Consider the following 13,350-nt stretch of genomic DNA (forward strand, 5'->3'; position numbering starts at 1 on the left):
TTTTGAACGGAGAGTAAAAATTACAATTTAAATTTTTTTACCAAAAAAAAAATATATTAGATAATCACTTTTTATTTAAGTAAAAAATTAAAACAGTTTTAATTTTAACATTAACTTTTACTTCAAAACGAGCAATTGAGCAAGCAAATTAAATGATCAACAAAACCATGGATTGGCACTGTTATTTAAATAGAAAAAATAATCTTTAATAAACAATGTAACTTGTATGAACGTATTTAGATTTTTTTTTATAAACTAGATCATATTTGCCTATGGAACTTTCTTAAGTACCATACCCAAATAAACTTAAGAAAGTTCAATACACAAATATGATTTAATTTATGCGGCTCTTGTCGCAGCTTCACATCGAATGAGCCGCAGGTTGCTCACCCCTGTACTAGTACTATTATAGGTACTTATTAAAACATTTAGAATGATATGAATCTTGGTAAGTATTTCGCAAGATTCCTAGAATTGCAAGTAATATATGCATAATCACCACAACAGTAGCACTACCATGAGTTTACAAAAGTATTACTCGCTAGCGACTGCGTAAAATAAATGTATGAAAAATTGTACAGCGCCTCTGGTGGTTACTCGTAGAAGTAAAATCCGTAGTGGCGTGACTCGATACGTAAAAAACCTATCGAAATCAAATCGCTAGCGAATGTCATTATGATCTATTGCCATACAAATTCGGTCCCATGCGTCATTAATTTGACAGACGTTGTCAAGAAATACTGTAACGATAGTAGTTATGTTATTCACTAGCAAAATGACAATAGGTTTCTATTTACAATTTCTATAGTGGCGTTTCTATGCCAACTCATGGTAGTGCTACTGTACATTGTATCAAATGTACAGTTTATTCTGCATTCATTTTAATAAATTGCAGCCAGTTTCTAGCATAGCATCTAATAGCCAATTAACTATCAAGTTTGCCTGTTTTATGTTAGCTTTTATAAAATTTCTATGATGATAAATTATTGTAGATCCTTCATTCTCCAACACGGTCATAACAAGTACAAACAATAAGCATTCATACATATTATGTCTAGTTTGATTTTTTTCTAGCTTTCATTAGGTAATTAATGAAAATTTATGGAAAAGATTCGTCCTGTTTCTCTATGAAAGAAATTCCGAAAACCGAATCGTTTAAAAGAAAGACATATGTTTTCTTGTAAGGAATCTACTTTGAATTTTTTTTTTATTATGAATCCGTGTGGGTACTCCACACGGATCCCCCTATACTCCACTAACTACTCCATATATCCTACCTATATGTTTGTATCAAGGTTTTAATAGTAAGAACAAACTCGTGATATTTCTTTCCAATGTTCCAGGACTCTGTAGTAGACCTGGTAGTGGGTCTGGGCGTCCCAGCTTCGAAGCTGGTGATCAGTCTGCCGGCAACAGCCCGCCAGTTCAAACTGCAGAATGAAACGCTCAGTACTCCCGGCAGTCCCACGGAGGAGGACGACCCTAAGGAGATTGACCAGGCGGAGCTGTGCCGCCAGCTGAGAAAGGGCAGGTGGACCCTGGAGAGAGATCAGGATCTGTCAGCGCCTTACGCTTTTAAGTAAGTATATTCATGTAATGTTTTGTGTATTGATATGGACAAATAAAGGACATAAAGAATAATAAAATAATAAATAGTGTCATTTGACTTATTTTGTTGCAAGATTTTTGTCATTTTCCAAATTATACCTGACACATTTTTTTTTTAATTTTCATAAAAATCTGTTCTGATATGGCTTGTATGCATTTTTTGCAAAAGTATTTGGTTATTCGCTCCCAGTTGCAAAATTACCTTGTATAATATTTAATTTAATTTTTAATTTCTTGGTAGTAACTGTGCCTCTATGGTCTGATCGACTTCAACATAAATATGATGTTTTGTTTGATATGTCTTGGCATATCTAATTAAAATAGTGTACCTAAGTTGCTTATTTTGATGCGCCAAATGCTAATAATTTGCGCAGTCGCAGTTATGACAATTTTCCGTAACTCATCAAGAGGTGGCGCCACTAGTATCCCTGGATTACGCTATAAAAGTTTTTAACATAATATTAGATATAATCCATTTTTGAAAATATTCACTTCTTCCATGACATAATCAGACACAAAACACTTTTGAAAACACGTGCCTTATTTCTTTCTTCTTTCATCAGGGACAAAACCTGGATATCATTCGAGGACGCGTCGTCAGTGGACGTGAAAGGTAAGTACGCGCGGGTGCGCGGGCTGGCGGGGCTCGCGCTGCACGCGGCGGAGCGGGACGCGGACACGCCGTGCGGGCCCACGCTCAAGCAGGCGCTCAGCAAAGTGCTCAACCAGCAGAGCCGGGCGCCCAGAGCCGCTGTGCTGAGGTGAGGCATGTGGGAGGGTAGGAGAGTAGTGATGGAAGTGCTAAAACTTTAGCAGAATCTAAAAAAGAACTAGAAAATGAAGTCCAAGTAAATGTTTTCCAGAAATAAGATGTAGAATAAGAGTTTTTAGCAGAACTAGAAATTAAAATAAAAGAGGTTTTAGTAGAACAAGATAATAAAGTGAAAGAAGAAATTTTAACAGAACTAAAAAATAAAGTTAAAGTTAAAGAAGAAGCTTTAGCAAATTTCGCTGTATAGTTTTCAGTATATATTTTACGTGAGAAAAACGCAAGTATGGTGAATTTAGCTTCTTATTGAGATTCACATAACTAACCTAAAGCGTCTTCTTTTTTTAATTCCATTTCTAAGACTACCAAAATGTGCTTATCAAATTTCGTCTACCTTTTGTTCACTACGTTTAGGTACTTTAAAAGCCGAAACATTTTCATTCTTCCCCAGATCGCTGGAGAACGAGATCCTGTCGGCACCTTCTCGCGCGCTGGAAGCGCTGCAGGTGTCTCCTTACAGAATCACGCAGGTCGTGGACTCTGACGGTGTCATACACTCCATTCGAGAGGTGAGATATTTATAAAATTCTCTTTTTTGGAAGAAAACCTTTATTTTTGGACCTTTTTGTGTTATATCTATTAGGCAGTTTGAACGCGATATGATGGAAAATGATAGAGTTTCAGAAAAGGCGCATCTAAAAAGAGCCTATTGATCGTTACTTCGAATATATCCAGAAAATATAAACAAAGATATCGCGTTTCACCCATTGACTGTATCAAAAAATTGGTCTTCCAACTTTTTTTGGTACAGTGAAAAGGTAAAATAATACGTCTGCCAAATGACACTTGCCGTCTTAGCACCAGCCAGTTCAGACCTTCGAGCTTTAACCTCGTGTCCATTTTTTGTAAGATTTATGTTTAAGGATACTTTAGAAACTTTTGTCTCTCTCACAGGATACCAGAACTGAATTCTCCTGCTCTCGTCAAGGCTACTTCGTCCATCCGCGATCCTGCGCTAGGTTTTACCGTTGTGTGAAGTTCGATCAGCTTTCGCCCGACTTTACTGTGAGTACTATTTTTTTATGTTTGTTTTATTCAGTCTGATAATCAGTTGTATGCATTTCGAATGATGGGATCGTACTTCGAATTCATTTTGTTTGTTTTGTCGACTAATTAATATTAATTAGGTATCTGCTTTAGTGATTTAAGATTTGTAAGAACCACATCAAGGAAACTAAAATGGCTGTCTGTACTTAAAATGTTATTAAAAGTGTGTAGTCTAACTTGCAATATAATTTGTTAACCTTCAGAATAAAAGGATAATTCTTCTAACCTTAAGGAGGCACGTGATCTATGAGTCACTTTGTCTCGTTTACCATGCCCTTGAAACCATCAGCGCTAAACACTGCTATAACATGGCAGATAGGTGAGGCGTCGGTTCCTCCTGAGTCAAACCAGAAAGGATTCTACTACTAATACCTTATTTTTACCAGGTATTCGAATTCGACTGTCCAGCTGGTCTGGCGTTCGATGCTCGCTACGAGGTGTGCGTGTGGCCGGGCAGCTTGCCGCACGCCAACGCCTGCCCCGGTTCCTCCGAGATCGCGCCCGTGCCGCGCACGCGTTACGTGTGTCCCGAGCACGAGGGTACGTAGCGTTCTCCAAACTGTCCCGTAACTATACGGCTTCGAAGTCTTTGGCAAAGGGACGTTTCACCTGGGCTAGGCAATCATGCCCGGGGAGCGGCCGTGCTTCAATAGTCTCAGTTTGGAGATTGCATACATACGAGATGTTGAGAAAACTTCGATAGCGTGATTCAGAATACTCGTGGTGCCATCTCTTGACGAGAAGCGGGAAGTCGCCACAAGTCTAAGGATCCTGTAGTTTAGTATTCAAGTGTCCCGTCAATCTCCATTGAAGGTTGAAAAAGAAGAGAAATTAATTATTGAGGCTTCTACAAGATTTTTATTCTTTTTTCAATCAGGAAATTGCTATTGATTCATCACTTGTACTGAATAAGGCAAAGTATTACTTTGATGTTGATGTTATGGTTAAACAAATATGTGAAATTACATGTTTTTCCAGGCTACTATGCTGACCCAGAGAACTGTCGCTGGTTCTTCGCGTGTCTGGACCACGGCAAGGCACCGCTAACTGCGTACGAGTTCCGTTGTCCGTTCGGTCTCGGGTTCGATGCCGCGCGGCTCAAGTGCGACTGGCCCTGGCTGGTGCCCGCCTGCGGGAACATCGCCAGATACGAAGCTGAGGCTTATGGTTTCTCTGCTGCTACTCTTACAGGTAAATTGCGACCTCTAAGTATATTGATAACGATATAGAATGTAATATTCTCGTAGAAGTAATAGCAAGCATAGAAGTCATTAGTATAGAAGCCATTGACTGTTGATAAAACAATAAGATTCTATAAATAAGATGCCATGAAAACGTTATCACAAGTGCATAAACCAGTCGGAAGCTGCACAATTAGCTCTTATTAAAATTTTGATTCGCATCATACTTGCATCTTCTGTATAATAGGCTAACATTGGAATTTGACGAACCACTATTGATGTAATTAGAAAAAATATTTTAATATTTTAATTTTTTTCTTGTTTATTACAGGTGCGGCTGGATTCAGAGGTCAAACTGCCGACTCCGTTAACATCGCTGCTCATCAGAGCTTAGTCTCCGGTGCCGCTTTGGACAACCTGGTCGGAATCCAAGGCAGCTTCCTCTCCAATGCTGACGCGTTGGACGCTAACTTCATCGCTTCCCAGGAATATAGTCCTGAAGCCTCCGGACAGATCTACAGAACCGAAACAACCGCCCCGGGCTTCTCGACCGCCGGTATCTCGTACAACGTAGAAGCTGAGTCTAACGCTGACGCAGGACTTGTTCAAGCTACTAGATACGACGATGATGGACAATATTCTAGCGGTTCTCTCATTTTAGACGATTATAGACTACCGGCTGCTTCCTCTGCAAACGCTAATCGTGTTTCTGTAGGATCAGGAGAGTACGCTCAAGCAAACACTGCTACAAGCGCATCGTACTCAAGAACTACATCTGGAAGGAAGTACCAAACAGGTAAATACGTGAAGGACAACTCTGGCCGCTACGTTCATAACCCGGCCGGTGACCGTGCCTTACCGTACAAACATGTCGATTCACCAGTCAAACCTTACCTGCACGATGCCGATAGATATAAATACACCCAAAGTTACGACGTCGGGAAATACAAGCAAGATTCCAGTAGCACTAAATCTGGAGGATATTATTATCCTAAACCTAGCACGCCATTCGAAGATGGTTTTGCGTTCGGAGTGGGTGATTCGCAATACCAATCTCAAGGATATTCGGACAGCGGTTCTTCAGGTGGTTACGTTGATGTTACTGCTAATGGTGGCTACCAGTCTGGTTACTCGGGCTCCACTTCTCATGGAAACACGGGAAACCTATACAAACTTGAAGGTTACATAGGTAGTTTTGGTGAGGGTGGTGTTGCTGACAATTCCGGTATCAATGTGCAACAATACAATAGCTACAGCAACGCCGATGTAGGTAATTACGTCACTGATTCCAAGGCGTATACTGGCGCTGCGCATACTTTAACAGCTGGAGCTATCAACGTGGGTTTGGTAGGCAAAACATCTTTAGTCGATGCCGACTATATTGACCAAGGCAATTACCAATCAGGACACGAAATAGTACACGACAATGTACAAGGTGGTCAAGTGAGCTACGTAGCTGAACCTGCAGTCTCTATCAGCCACGTTGGAACTGATAGCCATAATCTCGATGGATTTAGCTATGGTACCACTCCAACATCGTCTGGAGTACCAACAACTGCAACACCGTTCGCTGTAACTACTTCCTTGCCTGTAGTCACTTCGTACAAGACAACTTATGTCCCTGTCGAACCTAAAACAAGCGTGAAGCAAGTTTTCGGCTACACTCAACCAGCAGTCACTTACGTGCAACCAACTGTGGTTGCCGTTAAACATGAGTATGTTACTCCTAGAGTTGAAATTACCGATAATGGCCAAGGATCGAACTATCAGTATGAATCTCATGATTACACTGCATCCAACACTTACAACGCTGGATCTACTAAGGAATCTCAGTCGACTGGCTACGTATACTCTCAACCTAGCACGAAATTCGAAGATGGTATTTCGTACTCAACCCCTTCACCGGCTATATCGATAGCTACGTACAAGCCACGTGGTTTCAGTCATGGGCAGCAGACTGTACATAAAGTGGAATCAACTGGTTATGAGTATTCCAACCCTACACCAGTAACAGAAGTACCGTTCAGAAAAGCCGTAGCGTACACCACAGGGGCACCTATTCCAACATATGTACAACCCACAGAATCTACTTATACGCCACAGTCTTACAGCCATCAAACTATTCACAAAGTGGAATCCAGCAACGCTTATTCCCCCTCTGTTGAAGTTTCTGGATTTGATATAGGAAGCTCTGGAGTAACTTACGAAGAACCGCAAACAGTTGTTCATTACACTACAGCGAGACCAACCGTCGCTGTTCAACCAGTCGTTACATTCGGGAGCAGCACTCCTCAACCGGTGGTCTACAGCCAGCAAACTTTGCACCAAGTGGACACAAGTAAAATAACCACATATTCTGAAGACGACTCAGCGACTGGTTATGAGTACAATAAACCTAACATTCAGTTCCACGAAGGAGCAAACTCTGGTTACCAATATTCAACACCAGCACCCGCAGTTACTTCCACATACAGAACTCCGAGCTACAGCCATCAAACGATACATAAGGTGGAAACACCGAGAATAGTCTCTTCTTCGACTCCTGTACCTAGCACACATAACGAATACTCTTACCAAACGACTCCCGTAACTGTGTACGAGAATCCCTTCCTGAAATACACCCAGAAAGTTACCCCAGTATCTTACAGTCAACAAACAATTCACCAGGTTGATACCAGTCAAACAGACACTGAATCCACTGGTTACGAATACACGAAACCGAGAGTCAGGTATGAACGACCCAAGGTTGTTCAATACACAACACCACAGCCTACAATTGCAGTTCAACCCGCTATATCTACATACGAACCACAATCTTACAGCCAACAGACGATACACAAGGTCGACGCTAGTCAAGTGAATACATACTCGCAAGGTGGTGAATCTGGATATGAATATTCACAGCCATCAGTTAAGTTTGTAGAAGCATCAGGAATTGAAGCATCTACACCAAGGCCTGTTGTTTCCACGTATGCTCCTCATTCCTATAGTCAACAAACAATCCACAAAGTGGAAAGACAAAAGTATATTCCTGTATCGACTACCGCTGTCCCGATTGTTGATGTTGCGTACCAACAGCCTGAAGTTACGGTGTACGAGAATCCTATTTTGAAATACACTCAAAATACCCCAACTCTGTCCGTGAGACCTACGGCTGAAGTATTCACACAAACTTATAAACCACTGCGCACTAAGTTGACTAGACCGACTCAGGAATCCTATTCGGAAATCAATCAAGGATATACGTATAGCCAGCCAGAAATACAGATAAACCTCGAAGAATCGAAACCTGCTTACTCGGACGCCAGTGTTGTATCTCATCAAGTGTTCCATCAGTCTCACGACGTTGGTCAATCAGATGCTGGTAAGAATGTAGTGTTTGTGTCAACAACACCATCTACACTTCTTTATGAAAGTCACTACACAGATTACGAGTCACCAAAAACGGTGGAGACTTACAAGGCTCCTGAATATATACCACCAAAAACCGAATATCAACAAACTTATTCGGTATCGACTGCCGCGCCGGTCATTTATCAGAGTTCGGTATCCCATGATACACAAGAAGAGTACAAGCCTTCCTATACTAAGAGCTTTGAAATTCCCAACAAAGTCGAGTCTATTCATTTCTCATCATTCCCTGCAACTGTTACTACTAAGTACAACCAATACGAATCACCAGAAATTCAAGTAGGTTACAAAGCTGAAGAGTATTTGCCACCAGTATCATCTACTGCTAGACCTGTGACATCTACTTACAGACCACGGTATTCAACAAGTGCAACCCGGGAATACCTACCTCCTACACCGCAGCCCAAATTCAATGCGCCTGAATACCTGCCTCCAGCAGAAAATACTTACCTACCACCAGTAGAAAATACTTACCAACCGGCAGCAGAAAACACTTACCTACCACCCGCGGAAAATACTTACTTACCCCCAGCGGAAAAGACTTATCTACCACCAACCGATAACACCTATTTACCACCTGTAGATAACACTTACTTGCCTCCTTCCCCAACACCAGAATCATTAGAATACCTACCACCTGCGCGCAAAACTGGCTCGAGTATTGTAAACTTTGAATCTTTCGGATATAATAACAACGGCGAATCATACGACTCCAAAATTGGGTACAACCCGTACGAAGAGAAGGGACAGACGTATTACGCTGAAACAGTGTCGTCCACAGCAGCGCCCATTCAAAGGAAACAAAACATTGTTGTTGAAACCGCCAAATCGCAGCTGCTTGGTTTTGGAACAGTCGGACCAGATGCTGGTTTAGTATCGCCAGTAAGCTACACTACAGCGGCCCCGATCTATGTATCCAGCTCCGACAACTCCTACTTGCCCCCAAGAATTGTTACATCAACTTACGCACCTGAAATTGAAGTTTCGTCTCCTGTGTCACGTAGGACAAGACCTAAATACAGGCCATTCGCCAAGTCGACAACTCAAGAACCTATTTATTACGAGTCCACTACAAAGTACACGGCTCCCGAATACTTGCCACCATCTGAAGAGACTGACCAACCAATATACAAAAAGTATCAAGTGTTTAATTCTGATGACAGTTTTGTTTCTAGCACAGCAGCTCCGTATCAAAGAAAGCAAAACATTGTCGTAGAAACAGCTAAGTCTCAACTTGGTTTTGGATCTGTTGGATCTGATGCCGGTTTAGTCTCAATCTCAACACCAATTGAATCGTACAGTTCCACGTACGCTCCAATCAAACAAGAATTGGTAGAGGTTACTCCTACTACCTCATCCTTCCGCAGAACTAAACCTAAGGTCGCCGTTGTAACCAAAATAAACGATTTTAACCCTCTACTTGTTAGAAAATTGGGTGCTGTTTGCAGTTGTCAATCACCAACTTTAGTCCTTAAAGGAAGGAGACCTACTGTACAGACTGAATCGTATGACTATGACGATTCTAACCGTGGAGATCTCGGCGATGATAGTTGGACACAAAAATCTGCTAGATTCCCGATAACGAGCACAGTAGTGACTCCCACACCGATTGTTACATCTACTTTCAATCCTATTATAGTGCCAGATGATTCGTTCTACCAAGACTATCAAGAGGCTAGTAACAATAACGTAGATATTATATCCAATGGTGAGGCACACCCCATAACGTACGTATCGAATACTCCAGTAATTTCCACAACTGAGAAATTAGTTCGGATTAGACCACGAGTTAAGGCTGTCACTGCGGCTCCAACTTATAAAACGGTGTTGCTGAACCAAGAGGTTACACCCTCTACGATCGTTAAGGCATCAGAGGCTTCAGTAGCAGTCGATTCTCAATCGTTCGACCGCTACGGTCCCGGTGGATGGAGAAGCAGAGATGAGACTCTTCAAGGAACTGTCGATTGTAAGAGAGCAGGATTGTTCCGTCACCCGAAACAATGTAACAAATTCTACGCTTGCAGATGGGACTGTACGAAGCAGAGGTTTACGCTTCACGTGTTCAACTGCCCCGTACAATTAAGTTTCGATCCTAACCTAGGTGCTTGCAACTGGCCGAGCCAGGGCCCCGCATGTCAAGGCGATACGCTTCTCACTAATACACTTTGAGTTAGTTATGTAAAAGACCGTTCAATGAATCTCGACGTGCCATCGAAATTGTGATAAGATGTGATCGCGAAAATCCTACGATCTTTATTACTGTTTATCACGAATAATTAAGTTGATGATTTGAGTCTCTCTTTTAATTCTATAGGCTTATTTATTTGTTTGATTGTTGTAATGTTATTTTATAGTTATTTATTATTCATGCTCTCGTAAAGCTTATGATCGCTAAGTATTTTGAAGTTTCGGCATTACTGATTGAACATTAGTTACCAGTGTCTAGTTCATATAGTATGTAATGTTTTGTAAAATAGTGAAGTCATATTTTTGTACGTTTATAAATCATTGCGCTGTATTGTAAATATATCATTTTATTCATATATTGTATTTCATTTCATGTCAAGATTATAATAAAAAAACATTAAATTGATTTAAATTGTCAATGTAACGGGCTTTTCTACCGCATCCAAAACATCCTTATATTTAGATAACAAAGGCTCGACTTCTTCTTCGAGGAACTCGGTGACTTGTTCAGGTGCTCTCCCAATGAAAGTAGAGGCATCCAAAATGTCATCCAACTGATGTATCACAGGCCCAAAGTAGCTGTCTTTCTTCACACGCTCAATTAAATCATTGTCCTTTCCTTCCTGCTTAACTACAGCACCAGCTTCATGGGATAAAACACGAATCTTTTCATGGCATACTTGTCGATCACCACCGGCTTGCACCATAGCCATTATAATATTTTCTGTAGCCATAAAAGGCAGCTCCTGTGCGATATGACGAGCAATAACTTTAGGATACACAACTAATCCTTGGCAAATATTCAGAAGAGTAATCAAAGTTGCATCGGCAGTCAAAAATGCTTCAGCCAATGTAATGCGACGATTGGCCGAGTCGTCCAGAGTACGTTCAAGCCACTGCACAGCATGGGTGTTGGCAGCGTTGGCATGTAAAGTTATAAGATGACGGGCTAAAGCGCAGCAACGCTCCGAACGCATTGGGTTCCTCTTGTAAGGCATCGCACTGGATCCAATTTGCGACGCTTCGAACGGCTCCTCAATCTCCTTTCTAGAAGCTAAGATACGTATGTCCGAGCACATCTTGTGTACAGTTGCACCCAATCCAGATAGTGCAGAAATAACTTCGAGATCAACCTTTCTCGAATATGTCTGTCCTGTGACGATGTAACGTTTGTCAAAACCAGCCAGCTCCGCTACTCTTTTATCCAGAGCTCGTACCTTGGCACTGTCTCCTTTGAACAGTTGTAGGAACGACGCTTGTGTTCCTGTAGTACCTTTTACTCCACGGAAGCGCAAATCGTCTCTTGCACGAGATAAAGCTCGTTCGTCCATAAGTAGGTCACTCAGCCATAAAGACGCGCGTTTACCCACAGTTGTCAGCTGGGCGGGTTGAAGATGGGTAAATCCGAGGATGGGGAGCGACCTGTAATGTACCGTAATACATGGTTAATAAAACATATTGTTACAAGGGTTTGCAATCCTAGTTTCCCAGTAATGTGTAAAAATTGTATAATATATGTAATAATTTTTTCACATTAATTCGTTATTACATTAACTCTGTTATGATAAATACAAAAAAATACTTTTGGAATATTTCTCAAATTTTGAAAACATTATTAAAAAAGTAATACCTTGCTAATAAGATCAAGCAAATCTTAACTTTTGACGCTGTTTTAATGTTTAAGGAAACAAGCAATAATTATAATTTATATAAATAACAAATATGTATGGAAACCCACTTGTACTCATCAGCAAATTTTCCCAATCTATTGATGATGGCAGCCAGCCGCGGCAGCAGCAGATCCAGTCCATGTCGCAACACTATCAGGTCAGTGTTGTCGCCAACGTAGCAAGAAGTCGCCCCGAGGTGGATGATGGGGGCCGCGAGTGGACACCGCTCAGCCAGCGTATGCACATGAGCCATGACGTCATGGCGGACCTTTAATCATAAAATGAATATATTGCAAATTAACACGATACATAATAGTAATACAACAATAAATATAACAAGAAAAGAAAAACAAAGTACAACAGAGATTTTCACAGTTACTTAATTCTACTTAATATTGGTACATAATACGAATAATTAGTAAAGAAAATAAATATACACTAAAAAGGTTGAAAAAAAAAGATAAGGAAAAGAAAATAGATAAACAACAATAAATATTAAGAGAGTAGGTATCCTATATGATTGTCCCTGTAGTCCCGGGACTAGGATAGGGCTACGGTATCCCCTGCCTGTCGTAAAAGGCGACTAAAAAGGGGCTTCCGGGATTGCGGGCGGCAAGATTGGGAGCTGGAACCGTCCAACAAGCAACCCCGGGAAGGACGGCGGTGTATGTGGCCGCATACCGTCGTAAACACCAGGTGTGCGGGAGGAGCGTATATTGCTCCCCCAAGGGCAGAGCCCGATAGGGGCATCGCGCTCGGAGGACTCCGGTTGTGTTCCATCGGAGATTCCGGAGTTCTCCGCCAACCGCTGAGGACGGCTACAGGGGGGGTTTTAGTGCGGTAAAAGTCCCACATAACCCGGCGTCGCTCCCACGTCGTCGGGTACCTTTTCAAGGTTTCCCCCTTGTAATAACCTAGAAAATGTTCGTAGAATTAGAGCATTTTTTGCTACCTAATGGAAAATAGTCATCACGGCCTATACCTAGACATTTGCAAAACCAGACGAGTCGCCAATGCATCGGCTTTGGATGAGAGCCCTTTTTGCACCTTTTTTGAAGAGCCCATGTAATAGCGCTCTGGGAGTACCTCAGAAGGAAGTCTATTCCACATCTCGCACGTGGCAACAATGTTCGTGCCTTATATAATTATAGTAAATACCTTTTTCTCATGATCCGCAGCAGACGCGAAGTCGATGTCGTGAATAGCCTCTTCCAACTCTGCTATCTGTTCATCCTTAATGTCTAGTCCAAGCTCCTGGAAATCAGAACAAATCATTTAAATTAAAGGTTTGTTTGAAAAAACAGAAAAGCCGTAGCAATATACAAATATACAAATATTGCTACCGCGAAAAATGTTAATACGGCAGAGTTCAACATAATGATCATGAAGTATTTGCTTAGGCAAGCTAGAAATTGAA

The 13,350-nt window shown here is 41.4% G+C and overlaps 2 protein-coding genes across 2 annotated transcripts in view; one reads left to right on the plus strand and one right to left on the minus strand.

Annotated features, from left to right (window-relative positions):
* LOC140744152 (uncharacterized) overlaps positions 1–10,619 on the plus strand; it is a 47,812-nt gene extending 37,193 nt beyond the window's left edge. The window contains exons 3-9 of the mRNA XM_073075632.1: positions 1,344–1,579; positions 2,172–2,369; positions 2,829–2,946; positions 3,332–3,442; positions 3,871–4,024; positions 4,463–4,675; positions 4,997–10,619. Of these exons, the coding sequence (XP_072931733.1) occupies positions 1,344–1,579; positions 2,172–2,369; positions 2,829–2,946; positions 3,332–3,442; positions 3,871–4,024; positions 4,463–4,675; positions 4,997–10,245 (6,279 nt within the window). The 3' untranslated portion in view covers positions 10,246–10,619. The remainder of the gene's footprint in view (positions 1–1,343; positions 1,580–2,171; positions 2,370–2,828; positions 2,947–3,331; positions 3,443–3,870; positions 4,025–4,462; positions 4,676–4,996) is intronic.
* Adsl (adenylosuccinate lyase) overlaps positions 10,595–13,350 on the minus strand; it is a 42,540-nt gene continuing 39,784 nt past the window's right edge. Inside the window, exons 2-4 of the mRNA XM_073075634.1 lie at positions 13,092–13,187; positions 12,002–12,201; positions 10,595–11,685 (exon numbers count right to left, since the gene is read on the minus strand). Coding sequence (XP_072931735.1) covers positions 10,671–11,685; positions 12,002–12,201; positions 13,092–13,187 — 1,311 coding nt within the window. The 3' untranslated portion in view covers positions 10,595–10,670. The remainder of the gene's footprint in view (positions 11,686–12,001; positions 12,202–13,091; positions 13,188–13,350) is intronic.

This window comes from Epargyreus clarus, unplaced genomic scaffold (assembly GCF_041222505.1).
Source record: "Epargyreus clarus isolate Ecla_fem2 unplaced genomic scaffold, WU_Ecla_fem_2.2 ptg000008l, whole genome shotgun sequence".
Taxonomy (NCBI): Eukaryota; Metazoa; Arthropoda; class Insecta; order Lepidoptera; family Hesperiidae; genus Epargyreus; species Epargyreus clarus.